Here is a 15,502-nt window from a genome sequence, read left to right as displayed (position 1 = left end):
ATTTTGCGGGTTTGATTTTTATTACACGATGTTATTCCTTCACCGTGGAAGTCAATCGTGAACATTTGTCAAGTAAGTATTTAATCAGAAAAATTGGTACCCGCCTGCGGGATTCGAACACCGGTGCATCGCTAGATACGAATGCACCGGACGTCTTATCCTTTGGGCCACGACGACTACATTTATTTATTATATATAATAAGTACGTTTATTGTTAGTAACTTTATGAAACTATGCCGGAAACTATATTTAAAGTACCTAACCAACTATATCATAATACATATTATAATAGCTATATAATAACACTTCACACCAATTGGACAAAAGAAGACACACATTTATCATTAACAAATAAACAAAACTTTTTTGAAATTTATATTTATTTATTATAATTTATTTTTATCCGATGACAAATTTACGATTACGATAACGATAATAGATTAGAAATATGCATACGGTTGTATTTGCGAATGTCATAGGGTTACATAATTACTGGTGGTAGGACCTCTTGTGAGTCCGCACGGGTAGGTACCACCACCCCGCCTATTTCTGCCGTGAAGCAGTAATGCGTTTCGGTTTGAAGGGTGGGGCAGCCGTTGTAACTTTACTGAGAACTTAGAACTTATACTTCAAGGTGTGTGGCGCATTTACGTTGTAGATGTCTATGGGTTCCAGTAACCACTTAACACCAGGTGGGCTGTGAGCTCGTCCACACACCTAGGCAATAAAAAATAAAAATAAAAACGCATCTTTTTTACTACCTTTGCATTGGCAGATAAGCACGTAGTCAACCTCATGAGAAATGGCCACCGGCGTCTCTAAATGTCGGCTAAGCTAGTCATGTCGCTGCCGCTATCGCTACGGATGCACGAGTAGCTCATCAGTTCGAAAGTTGAAACTTTAACATGTCGTTAACAACTGCAATAAATAGGCTATTAGACTATCGCTATGAGTCTTTTAATATCTTTTTATTTGCTCATAGTGCAGTAGATAGTTTGATTTGATACTGTGGATTATCTTGAAGTCATGTTCTTGTAAGAAAATCGAAATAATAATTTTCGACGTCGGTAAATTTTATATCTCACTTGAACTAGACTTGGCTGGATCTCAATTAGCGATGAAGTATTGATAGCTACGGATGTACATTGCTTTCTATGATAAATATAGTCGTCGAACCTCTATGAAATGATTGCTCTAATAACTTCGTTTGCTTAATTACTAAATTTCGAAAGTCAATTTTCATAACTTTAAATGGTAGGTAAGAATAAATAGTAGATAGTTTTGTTTATAGCATTTTGATAGCGTATTTCCATTATACAAAAATTATACAAAAATGGTCTTTGTATATATCATAGAAGATAGAAAACTTTGAATTGCACTAACAACCATTTCAAGGTACCTTTACATAATATATTGTACAAATTCCCAATAACCTTCGGATCGTTGGTCTACAAAGCATTTCAATCTATTCGGTATATTGTGTAAAGCCCCACGGCTAGACTTCCCGCCTATTTCAGCAGCCAAGTAGCTATGCGCTACATCTTAAAGGATGGGATATGATAGCTGTTATACAATTGAGACTAAGATCTCACGACTCAAGCTGAGCTTTGATATCTATAGGCTCCGGTAATTTGAACGCATGATTGCTTCGCAGAATTAGGCGAGATCTGTAGTTCGACTCTGCTTTATTGTCGATGTCCACGACCGATGCTGATCACTCGTGATGGTACTCAAACTACCCCTAGGTAGTTAACCTAGGGGTAGTTTGCCTAAGCTTCTTTGCTATTACTATACTACTGTTCGATACTAATCCTAAAATTGTGCTCCAAAAAAATTAAACTTTGAAAACCTTCTATAATACAATGTAAAATATGTTACCGGATATGTTTTGTATTTTGTCTGCATTTGACCTTTAACCGATTGTTATATTTTGGAACGCGTTGTTTCGGGTTCGAGTTCACTCACATGAGAAAATCCTTGGTCCTTATCTCGCGTTGTATCGAAATGTCGCCTATTATCTCTGTTTCGGGCACTTTCGGTGCTTGTTGGGCGCCGACAGTGAGACGTGTACGTTCCTACCATGATGGATGCGTTTGCACCGAGCATGTGAGGTCTTGTGAAAGTCCGCTCGGTTGATTACCACAGCGATTCGATTGCCATTCCTACCTCTTAATTAATATAACAAACTTAACATTACACGAAACGTTGTGAGTTTATTTGATATCTAATGTTTTACTGCATACATAATCTACCATCTATGTAAATAATTTACTGGTGGTTAGAGCCTCTTTGTGAGTCCGCACGGGTAGGTACCACCACCCTGCCTATTCCTCCCGTGAAGCAGTGATGCGTTTCGGTTTGAAGGGTGGGGCAGCCGTTGTGACTATACTGAGACCTTAGAACTTATACCTCAAGGTGGGTGGCGTATTTACGTTGTAGATGTCTATGGGCTCCAGTGATCACTTAACAACAGGTAGGCTATGAGCTCGTCCAACCATCTAAGCAATAAATAAAAAATTGTAGTAAAATTACTGTTAGAAAAATGAAATGTGCAACTTCCGTTCAAATATGTAAGCAATAATAATAATAATTGCGGACTTACTTCTTGTTAGTTAGATAAATTTTCCAGTAACGCCGTACAGCAGAGCTCGTCGGCCGATCTCTGAGCTGCATGAAAAATACCCGGATTATAACTCGGGAGCGATCCCGGCCGCAGATAACAGCCGCTAGATATAAATTATACCACAAACGCAAGACGCAACTAATATTAAATAAGAAAGCATGTAATTCACGGTGCCTCGATGTGCCGCGCCGAGGCCATAAAGTACACAATTTTGACAGATTTTAAATAATGACATCCGTGTTCAGGAGAACCTAGAAAGTTCCGTTTGAGTTGTTGAGATCCGCGGAGAAAAAGAAAAAAAGAAAAAGAATTCACATAATAATCTCGTATTTAATTTAACAGTTTGTCGATGTTTCGAATGATTTATTGTTTTGTTTTATTTTATTGTACGAATATTATCACGAAACTTTAAAATAATTTGTTCTATTCAAATATGTACATGTGTACATAATGTTAATAATAAATAATTTCGCACATACTATAATGCTTAAATTTTTCATGTTGTATTATTATCAAAAACAAAAGTGAGGGCATGCTTTGATGTTACGCAATGTTTGTTTTCGGATTCTAAGATCTGGCAGTCGTATTGAAGTATCATAACATAAATCTTAAATGGTTTGATGAGACGGCCGGCAATAAATCAATTAAGAGCTAAAAACAATATTCAGCGCGTAAAAAAAATCACCGCATCCTTGTTGGCGATAATTGTTTTATGTCTAGCAGTTTTTCTGCAGGCTTAAACACAGAAAAGTCCGGTTACACTCCCAATAGTGAAGCTCTCACAAGCACCAACCTTGATGATCTTTCCTGTGTTTTCTTTGAGTCGTGACTTTATGCATAATTAAAGTGTTTACTCTTTGGCGCCACACGTCGTGACCGTTTTCATTTGTTAACGTTATTGGAGTGAAGAATAAAAATTCCTTAGAAACGCTTGTTAGCGTACTAGTTCTATTTGAACTTTAACACTATTTTAATTGCGGTTTCATGGTTAATTGAAAATTTGTTTTGACTTTACGATCAGAATTTTTATTGCTGTAATTGTCGTAATCATCTATCTGCTTGTTTTTTTTTTGTATAGCTTTTACATCGCATACACTATTTAATGTTTTATTGTTTAAACTATTGCTACTGTGCGAATATATTATTTTATTAGTAGACAGCACAAAATGAATCTGGACTCGTAGATAGAACAAATATGCAAAAAAAAATATGATTTGGAAATCATTTGTCTGAATTTGATTTTTTTTATCACGTGCTTGATAGATTATAAGTAAGGCAACTGGAATTTTATAGTATTTACAACAACAGCCTACAAGCACTTCAGATTATCATAAATAATCGCTGATGATCCAATGAAATTTAAATTTCGTTTGAATAAAAAGGCGGTTGTGGCGCCAAAGCCACGGTGACAGCCATCGCTCCAGGGGGACCCTGCACAATTAGCAGCCGTTGCGCCACTAAACGAATGCAGTTTTGCATAATAACAAGTTCCATAACGACGACATTTATGGTGCTGCTTCAACACATTTCCATATGAATAACGAAACTTTATTTCCTAAATATTTGTACACAAAATATTTGCAAGGAAATATGAATAGACTGAATTATTGGGCCACCCTTAAAAGTTATTTTAGAAAATATTCCAATACTTATAGGTGTGAGGGTTTGCCGAGGTCCCCTCGCAAGAGCAAATATAAGAAGGTATTCAGTTATGACGTAAACAAACATTTCACGAAATGGTTTGGACGGACGATCGCGTCGCGTCGGCAGAAACGCCTTGTAATTCTGTTACGCCCACAGATCATGCGGTTTTAGGTGTAAAAAAATCGATTAAAGTATGGCGACACGCTGCGTTCGATACATAATAATATTTCATCTCAGTCGGTGACGGGTGCCGTAGATTCTGTATTTTGTGAAATTCAATTAAATCTTTTATAGCTGTATAACTGTTGTTACGTATCATTTTACATTTCTTAAACGTCTATAATATGTAGATAGTTTATTGTGTTATACTGATATTAGTGATATTACTGATAATACATTTTCTACAATACATAATATATTCGAGAATCGTATTAAAAATAGTGCCTACATATATGTTTTAATTTTTAGTCTTTACGTGTAGTTTAAAGTAATGTTTTATTGTTTTAGATTTATGGATGCCGTGGATGATTTCCTGGGAAAAGACTCTGGTGAGTCAAATCTTTGTTTATACAAACTGTTAGAGCTCTTGATTACTTTTATGCCGTCGCTAACGACGGCGTGTGTGTGCCAACTCATATTGATTTTGCGGTTTTCTTTTCTTTATTACCCACAAAAGCAAAGAAAGGCTGTCGACTGCGATATGAGGTTGATAGGTGGTTAAACAATTAATAAAATATACGCGCATATCTTGAACCTACCGCATCCTATCGAAACTGCTTTTACGTGGATGTAAGTAGGTTAAATTCACGTGTCCTCGGTAGTGTAGTTGTGTTTGAGCCGTTTCGCGTGGGTGAAGATGTTGCGGTAAAGTGTTAATGCACTATTGCCTATTGCCTAATTGTATAGCTTTACGAGACCCACCATAAAGAGTATCGTTTTCGACGAGTCTTTATAGACACTAATCGTTATTCTATTGTGGATGACGTTCCTGATAATTATAACCATTTGTGTCGAACAACAATCTCAAATGTAACTACAAAGTTTTCTCAATCGTTTCCAATTCGAAATCGAAATCGGAAGCCTATCATTTTGCATAAAATGGTGATAAATCGTATAAAGGCGAAAATATGTTTGTTTGGTTTATTCCTTTTTCCTGAAACAAAGAATTCAGACGTCTTTTGCCAGACCATAATTTATGGGCTGGATTAACATTTCGGAAGGTTTTTTTTTTTATATGGACAATGGATAAACTGATTCACTGTATTGTTCTGAGTTAATGGATCTCTAGTTGTATGGCATCATTCATGTTGTGCTGTCTATGGGTAAACCTCCTAATACAATCTGCCCATGTAAACCTAATTTTTTTTATGATTTACACAAAATAATTTTACAAGCGAGTGAGTCAATATTTACTATATTTATTATAGTTTTATTTCAACGTCACAATAATTGTCGACGATAAACTATGTAATCAATACATCGAAATCGATAATTGACTACAATATGACAATTTAATTTTGATTGCATCTTAATTTGCATCTCGGTCCTCTTATGTCAGGACGTCAACAGAGTCGTATACGGTCTTATCAGTGACGTTCGACACAACATACGATTTCAATTAAAGACCGCTTCGATTTTAAATAGGAATGTGTTACATGTTCAAAAATTAGAGAGCCTGCACGATTTCCTCGTTACATTTGTTGTTGTCTCATTAGTATGGGATTTAAAACGAGAGAGAGGTCACGTTGAAATGGTTGATTAATACGTCATAGCAGTCAAAACTAGTAGGTTCGGTCCGCACGTCTAAGTTTATCGGCAGCCACGCTTTTAATTACAGTGACACAAATCGTGGTTATCGTTGGACTTCTCACGGTGCCGAAACTCAATATTCTGAATGTTCATTAAGTTCTAATTACGAATGGGCGCCCTTGTTTGTCTTGATCACCAAAACTAGCTTTTATTAGATTACGTGGGCAGTTTCAATTAATTGTGAGCATGCGAGTATCTGTCGGCGTTTTCATTGGTAATGGCCGGTTATCGGTGTCGCTAAGTAGATTGAATGAGATGTATAATACTGGTTTGCTACGGTTGGCGCTGGATTTATAGGAAAATTGTCGATCCGGGTGGTTCCCTTGCTTTCGTATTCAATTTAATGTTTATTAATATTGCTTGTTTGGTTTATTGCCTTAGTGATTTGAAGCTTATCGTATGCAGCAGAATTGATAGTTATTTAAAATTCATTTTGTAAATTTGTGTGTGTGTGTGTAATTGTGGCCTGTACAAGTGATCTCTGCTGCAGTGGCGGCTGGTATTGATTAAGGATGGGATTAATCTAAAGAATATTTAAAGTTTCACAAAGAAAAAAAAACAAGCAATTTGTGACGTAGTTTATTTAGAAATATTCATAAAGTTTTTCTTTATTGCGTTTTATAAAGAAGGTGTCGGTCGTGCGATCGGTAGCGAGGCGCAGCGCGGTAATGCGACGATAGTCATATTTCACGTGGTATCGCACCGGAATCGCAGCCGACTCCTGATTTACAAGATATCGCTTGCACGGGGGAATGATGTTACACTTGTTACTGTTTGTATAAAGAGACGCGAATTATAAATTGTAAAATATCCGATGTTATAACGAAGTAAGTTTCAGCTGCTCTTCGTAATTTGAAACATACTGGAATAAGTAAACCTTCTCGTCTTTTTTCTACACAAAATTGATTGAATTGGGTGTCCACCACCACCCTGCCTATTTCTGCTGCGAAGCAGTGGGTGGGGCAGCCTTTGCACTCTTATGAGACTTAGAACTGATATCTTAAGGTTGCTAGCGGCATGTACATTGTTGATGACTATGGTCTCCCGTAATCACTTAATACCAGTGAGATGATGCGTGTGATCAGCTTCCCACCAAATAAATAATAATAATTGTTCAACTCTCAACAATAAATCCCGACACTAGTGACGAAAGGTAGGAAATCGAGGACGTTATTCTTTTAAACTGAACATTAGTATTTTTTTATTGAATTGAGTCTAAAACGTTGGAAGTCGAGACTTCAAGAAGTAGGCGAATAAAAACAAAACAGGAATCCGTGTAATTCGTACAAGCACTAAAACTAGCCCGCATATCAACTTTTGGTCTAGAACAATAATAAAAATGATACATGAAATAATAAAAATTCAGCGCTAAAAACTGTGTACACACTTTGTCATCTTAATTAATTCTTGACAACTGAATTTTTGACATGTGTCGCGGAAAACGTCACGTAACTGATCACACCAGTTGATTGATTATTGAAGATGACTTGTCATATATTAAAATTGATTCGTATTAAATACGTATGAAATTTTAATATGGTTTTGTTTTTATTCTTGTTGTATTGTATTATCAGACGATTTATTAGCGTGGTAGTGTAGTTCAACATCATCCCAATTGCTTTTGTATCTTCTGAAATCGGTAAGCTAATACAAACAACAAAATGTGAACATGTTAGGTTCGAGTCTATGTCGAAACTGCGAACTCTCACCCTATTAGTTTAATAAATAATTAAATATTTGTTTCGGATGCGATAAAGGTTTTCATTTTATTTTAATATGACTAAATGACCACAGACGGCGCGGAATTTCCGAATCCGTCTTTTTATATAAGTAATTGACACTAAAATGAGATTTTATGTCTGAAGTTCATGTTTAATTATAATGATACATTGTTTCATTCGGGTTCCGCAAGTCTAAGGAATAATTAAAACTATTTTTACAGTTCTCGCGGTTTTTTTATTATCAGTATACTAGACTGTCCTCGTCCGTAAAGTCGTTCTTGACCAGGAAAAATGTAAGCATTCGAAGCGCGAACATAATATAAAGACAATAAAAAACGCAAAATTAAACCGTGAAAATAGTTTTGATTATATAATGTAATGTTTACTGTATGCACTAGGTTTGTGTTCCTAATTCTACTTTCCTTTTGCGGGCCTACTGGAAGAGATTTCAACATGAAATAAGTAGTGCCCTTGTACTCTGTATCCTTATTGTCGTGTTTCTTCTAACAGCTGTGTGTACAAAATATATAAAATAAAATAAATAAAAAACTGAAACAATTATGAAATATCATAAGTGACTAGGGAAGTTCCATGATTGAAAGTTTTTCATCCTCAGCACTGTTGACGTATTCGCGGCGCGGCAACATTGAATGTGTTATGTCAATTGGTTATTTTTATTACCTTCGAAAGCACTGCGCTTGCTCTACGATTATTGCACGTGATGGTCACCGACACTCATGAAAATAGGCAAAACGCAGGGGTCACTATTTAAATCTCCTTTTAAATCTGGGTATACCATAGCCTTCGGGAAACTCCTTGGACGACGATAATTCCAGGGTCAGATTGTTTTCACAATGTCAAAATAATATACAGTAAAAAATCTTTACACGCTGGGTATAATATGTTCCGTAAATATGCCGCGAATGCATGAAACCATATTCGGTTGGATACCTACATGTTGGAATATTTTCATTGTGAATCATTGTGCATATACGGGTGTACATATTATATCCGCGAATAAAGAAATATTTAGCCGCTAATATATAGGACTTGGTTCGCATTTCTTTAATCCGCGTATAGTGAAAACGCGAATGAAAGAAGCGCGAATAAGGAGCTTTTACTCAGTTTTGGATTTTACGTGATTTAATAACTTGTTTTGGTCATTAATAATAATTATAACCTCCGATTTAACGAGAATCATATCATATCTTCGCAATAGTTTTGAATTACATACGGATGCTATAAATAGATTATGGATGAAATTCAGTGAACGCTATCTTTCACATATTTTGCAGTGAATGAAATATGAATGCCAACGTTACGCAATTTATCTATAAAATTATTGAGCTGACATTACGAAGAAATGAGTTTTCTCCAAGTTTGAAAGTTAGTTGATATGTAACCAGAATAATATATCGTTGCTTTTCAAGCAGTTCTCTTACTTACAACTAAGTTTATTGAAGACAAAGTTGCAACTTCGAAACGTCTTGCACTTGTGATAAATGTTATTTTGAGAATATGTTTGTTCATCCTTATTGGATATGATAACGCTATTTAGTCATTGGCTCTAATATATTGTGCACTTTGTTTTGTAAATATTGTGTTGTTTTCTATGTTATTTGCAATTCGCTGTGCGGGCGTTACGTTTTTTTTCTTTTTATTTCTAAAACTTGTCCGAAATAACATTAAATTTTATATCATGTTAATGAACATATTAATTTACCTAAAACATTATTGATAGACATTATTTAAATTTCACTTTATAAAAATACCAAAATGAAAAGAATGCGGTTCGACTGCGACAATTAATATTTTTAAATACCTAATCAGTCATCTAATCATCGCATCGACGCCTACGCGCGGCGTCGCCACGCTATGTGGTAATACCTGGCGAGCTCTCATACACGTACTTAAGTAGCTTTGTCGATGATTACGGCTGTTTTGAGGGCTTTGTGTATCGCTATTTAGGATCGTTTTCGTCGTAACGTTTTAATGAATTGCGTTTTAAATTTTACGTTCACTTTTCTCGTCTTTTTAATGGACACAATTATTTTGATGCCTTTCATGTTTTGTTTAGGTGAATAACAGCGCAAAGTTTTGGTGAATATTGTATTATAATAGCATTTACTGTTATTTGAAGAGATAACGTCTGTCACTTATTCTTTTTTGTTTGTCGAATACTTAGCGTAATAGGTATAAATGTAATGGTGGACTGTTGAACCTATGACTGTGTGTGGTAAATCCTAAAAGCTGATTACGATATAAGACTCAGGCGTAGGCGAATTGTCGCGTATCGATAAAGAAACACAATGAATCGATTGTTGACAATCGATAGATACGCAATGTGCTATATTGGTTTACTCGTGTGATTTAGTAAACGAATGCAACATTCTACATACGAATGCGAATGACTTGACAGGTTTCGGTGCTTTTGGGGTTTTCCTAAATCGATTCATCGAGTCCCATAGTATTATTTAATAATATCATTTACTAGCATAACTCCATTTCTTTCACGAAGTTTGTTAATAGCGATTGACATATTTACATTACATTTGACGTTATCGTGACGAACTCTAATTAAGTTGAATATTTATACAATAATATTTGAAATAGTTTGCGAGTGGATCTGTTGACGTCAATTTTTTTTTAACTACACACAAACACTTTAATTTGTCAGCAAATTAAATAATTTGACTAAGATACTTCTGTCTAAAGAAACGTTTTAGCGCTTGAATTTTTGCCTATTTCCCAATATTTGAGAACCGTTTCGGCTTAGCTAATTATCTTCTGTTAGTATTGCCTTTTCTTACTCATTAATTTATCATTTATTGTACTGGTATCGTGTGACACTAACAACTAACAAACGGAACTAGATCATGACATGTAAAATGCATCTTTTGAAGTCAAAATATTCAGTAACTGTTTTGATTCTTATTTCTGGGCGAACGAGCCCCCTGTATTAATCGCTTGACGGAGCCCAAAAAGATATCACGGACTTAATTGTACAAAATAGTACTATCCGCCTTGAGATAATAATATGATTATCAATTATCACAGTCTAAGGTTTTCCTGCCCATCAATCGGCAACTTCACGACTGTTTTGGGACAGAAGTACGCATTAAATGACGGTTGAAAGACCCCTCCAACTCACACTAACGCTAGCTAAAAACTTGAATGCAGTAATAATTACCGATTTCATTTTCTACTACGTAACGGTGACACTTGAATTGTTTATGCTAAATAATAAACGACGCCCTCTTTTGATACCTTTTGTCTGGTATATTTGAACCTGTCTGGTTACCAGTGTTTATTTTCTAGCGAGTTTATTACATTGTGAACGCAATGCACGCTTTCTATGCTAATTAACCGATAGACGTCTTCGGTTTAGTGATGGGCTGTATCTCATTTGAAAGTTTGTTATTATTAAAAAGTCTTCTACGTTATGAAATAAGTTTAATTGAGAATAAATAAAAACTAATTTATCAGTCTATTATGTTTTTATATTGAGAGCCAGCTTAGAAAAATGATGTTTGAATGATGTCCACTTCATATAATTTAAATATGGCATTTTATCGAATTTGTTACATCTCTAACAATGATCTTAGCGAAAGAGTGTCGTGTTGTGACTTATTTGCATGTGAATAGGGAACCGTGCAATAACTACTTGATTGACATTTCAAGTGTCACCACTTACTAGTAGGAAGGAAACCTGCCGCATTGTCATTGTTCGTATTCCTCTAAACGTCGCTATCAGCTGCACCAGACCTTTAAACATAAAGCCTTTTATAATTGAAACGAATAAATCAAAATGTTGAGACAGCCGTGTAAGTTCTTCTGCAATTATCATTTGTTTGTTTCTTTAATTGAATACGGGGCTCGGTTAATTAAGTTGCTTGGCGATAGGAACGCTTGATGGATTGTCGTAAATGGAATTGTTTTTCTACATGTTGACGTGGGACTGTTCGGATTTGCATGTATAATGGCTCAGATGCATTTACCTCTCGTCGCTGTATTGGATTCTTTTTGTGAATCGTTTTTTAGTTCGTGCTAATTTTTAACGTGTATGCGTCTCGTTGGCTTCTTGAATAGATTAATAGTAATGCTTAAGAGCTGCGCTTAATAATGTTAGCGAGAGCGTTTTATGTTTTATTTTTAAGTTAAAGTAAATAAGATTAAAGGAATGAACAGACCATAAATTGACTGACTTCTTTTGCGTACATTAAAATGTTTGGAATAACTTATGTAAAACATATTTTAGTCTTTGTGTATATTTTTTTTATTGCTTAGATGGTTGGACGCGCTCACAACCCACCTGATGTTAAGTGGTTAACGAGGCCCATAGATATCTAGAACGTAAATGCGCCACCCACCTGGAGATATAAGTTGTAAAGTCTCAAGTATAGTTACAGCGGCTGCCCTACCCTTCAAACTGAAACGCATTACTGCTTCACGGCAGAAATAGGCAGAGTGGTGGTACCTAACCGCGCGGACTCACAATAGGTCCTACCACCAGTATTAAAACGACTATATATATATATATCGACTCAACACAAATATGTTATGAGCTATATGGTTCATGAATGACTGACTACATTTTAATTTAAGTTAACCGCGGAGAACGTAGTCTCATTTTTAAAATGTTTGTCACAAAATGATAATTTCTCTTAAACTGCACGACGTTGTAAAGGAACATCTTCGCCTTCACTTCAAAGGTCTTCCTGAGGAAGTGTCAAACCGCGACCATGACTTCCTATATTTTTCCCCTTAAACCTTCACCTTTTGGAGTGTAGGGGAGAACAGGGGTGGTGCGACGACGGTCAATGACCCCGATGTTTGTTACGCTATTTTCACGACACAAACAAAAAGGCGATCGTTTTAATGTTTAATGTTTTAATGTCCTTAGTTTGAGTTTTTAAGTTTTCGTTTTGTTTTTTACATTATTAAGAACGTAATTATTTAATAGATTTATACAAAAATATTCTTCATTAAACAACACGTTTTGATTGCACATTCAAGTATTGCCAAGCATTATTTGTTTTTTATTGCCCGTGTAGACAGACGAAGCATACGACCCACTTGATGGTGAGTGGTTACCGTCGCTCATGGACGTCACCAATACCAGGGGTAAAGCCAAGCCGCTGCCTACCGCTTAATACTCTCCACAAGCCTCGTTTGAAGAAGGACATGTCATAGCGCTCGGGAAGCACCTTAGAGGGGAGCTCATTCCAAAGCCGGATGGTACGTGACAAAAAAGATCTCTGGAAGCGCACTGTAGATGAACGCAGTGGTTCTAGGTAGTATGGATGAACTCTACTCCGGTGGCGGACAGCGAACACTCACCATCAGATGAGCTATATGCTCGTCTACAAATAAGGGCAATAAAAAAAAACAAAAACAAGACGACAGAACGACACGCTACCTTCGTTACCTGTTTAAAAAGTACATTTTTAAATATTAATATCTTTGTTTTCTAGTAACCTGTATGTGTATATTCTTTAAATTATTTTGTATATGTATTGTTTCAATTGACAATTTAAGTCCCAATTTTCATACTAAGTCGTTGTTTACAGATATCCTGTTAGGGGTGCACTGCACGCACGGATTAAACCGCACGGGCTACATGGTGTGCCGGTATATGAGAGATCGCCTCGGAATGTCCGGAAAGGAGGCTATTAAAAGTATGTCTCTAATTTTATTGTAATACATAATTTCGTATCATAAAATATTTCACGTTACAAGATTTGGAGTTTTAAATCCGGTTATGATGGTCAAATTTACACATTCCAAATAAATAAATAGAAAAAAAACCTTTTTTTTTTATGATTAATGGTTTTTATTGTTTATTTAATATTGTAAGTTTATATTAAAATTGTATTAACATAATATTACTTTATGTTGATTTGTATTATTATGCAAGAAACAAAATATGGAACTAATTGTAAACACAGTTTTGAGCGATTAAAATGAGATGCAGTAGTAATTAGCGGCAGTTTCAGCGCTGTATTTACAAATGTCGAGTCCATAATACATCAATGCGAATGCGCAAACTGTATTGCCGTTCTAAAAATATGTAACAAAAAATGTAATATCCGGGATCCGAGCAAGTCAATAATTTATTTATATTAATAACCTGACGTAAATTATGAATTCAGAAATGCTGAGTTTTTTATTGGGTTTTGTTATAGAATTCGAAAGAGCACGTGGCTATGCCATTGAAAGGATAGTTTACACATCCGATTTATTGAAGCAAAATCCCGCTATTGACAAAGAGCGGACTAACAGCAAATCGGCTACAAAGAGACGTCACGACTTTGAATACAGATCACCTTTAGCTGAAGAGTACGAAACTGAAACAACTAGAAGAAGGTATACTAAATAATTATATTGCAAATTTATTTTATGTCTGATAAATGGCTGGATGTAGATTGCATTTCGTGTTTTGATATACCCGTATTATTGATAAGGCTTAAAGAATTCTAGATGATATTCAGCAATTACTTGAATATGAAACAAGGAAACTGTTAAATTGTACAAAAAATATATTGGTCATCTATATCCTTCTTAATTGTATGAATCAAAGGATTCGCCAATGCTGTCTATGCATTTGCTAGCGCTGTGGCAAGTTATGGATACTTTCCTTGAAGAAGTCAACTGGTTTTCAAAATGCTGTTGTAATTGTTTATTTATTTCTATTTTTTTAAAGAGGTTTTGAAAATTTACTTTACTGGTGGTAGGACCTCTTGTGAGTCTGCACGGGTAGGTACCACCTCCCTGCCTATTTCTGCCGTGAAGCAGTAATGCGTTTCGGTTTGAAGGGTGGGGCAGCCGTTGTAACTATAATTGAGACCTTAGAACTTATATCTCAAGGTGGGTGGCGCATTTACGTTGTAGATGTCTATGGGCTCCAGTAACCACTTAACACCAGGTGGGCTGTGAGCTCGTCCACTCATCAAAAGCAATAAAAAAAAAAAAAAAATAAAAAAAAAATTATAGTCTGTAGGTGTAAAGGGTCTGGCGCAGATTTACGAAAAGCTCCGAACAACATGTTTTTTACATTAGAGTCAGAATCGTCTCTTGCTCAACAACCCGTTTCGGAAACAGAATTCAAGGCGGGGTTTTATTTTTATATTAAAATTAACCAAATATAAATTACAAAGCTAACCATTTATCAGTACCATAGAATGGCATGTTCATAGTTTTCAAAAATCTATATTAGTCTATCCTTGTTTGCTACATATGTATACATTATTATGTTAAAAATATGGTATAACCTATACTTTTTCCAAGATTTCTACAATTATATTTTTTTCTTACAGGTATCGTTAATCCTGCATAATATTAGAAATGAATTATGACATAGATAATTTGAATTTGACTATCTGTAAATATTGGATATAATTTATTGTGAAAAAAAGCAAGTCTACTTTGTACAAAATTCAATGTACTAATATACGTCTTATGTACGAACTTAAAGCATAATCACTGACGCTTCAATATTTTGGTTCATTTAAGTATTACATTTTCACTTCTCTGTTTGTTTTTTTTTAAATATAAAACTGTGTATCTCAAAATTATTTATTAATAACAAAGAGCTTATCAATAACTATTAAACTAAAGCAAAAAGAGAAAAGGTATTTACGTATACATTAGACTTCAAATAGAAATTTTCATATACATTTTTTTTAAATATACAAATTGAAACAAT

The 15,502-nt window shown here is 35.1% G+C and overlaps 1 protein-coding gene across 2 annotated transcripts in view; it reads left to right on the top strand.

The window, feature by feature from the left end:
* The window catches only part of Ptp-h (protein tyrosine phosphatase), a 61,810-nt gene extending 46,308 nt beyond the window's left edge, over positions 1-15,502 (top strand). For both annotated transcript variants that reach the window (XM_089737236.1, XM_089737235.1), the window contains 4 exons: positions 4,775-4,815; positions 13,368-13,475; positions 13,983-14,163; positions 15,114-15,502. In XM_089737236.1, coding sequence (XP_089593362.1) covers positions 4,775-4,815; positions 13,368-13,475; positions 13,983-14,163; positions 15,114-15,123 — 340 coding nt within the window. In that variant the 3' untranslated portion in view covers positions 15,124-15,502. The remainder of the gene's footprint in view (positions 1-4,774; positions 4,816-13,367; positions 13,476-13,982; positions 14,164-15,113) is intronic.

Source organism: Bombyx mandarina, chromosome 23 (genome assembly GCF_030267445.1).
Source record: "Bombyx mandarina strain Sakado chromosome 23, ASM3026744v2".
Lineage (NCBI taxonomy): Eukaryota > Metazoa > Arthropoda > Insecta > Lepidoptera > Bombycidae > Bombyx > Bombyx mandarina.
Note: the sequence above shows the minus strand (reverse complement) of the source record. Positions and strands in the feature narration are given on the sequence as shown.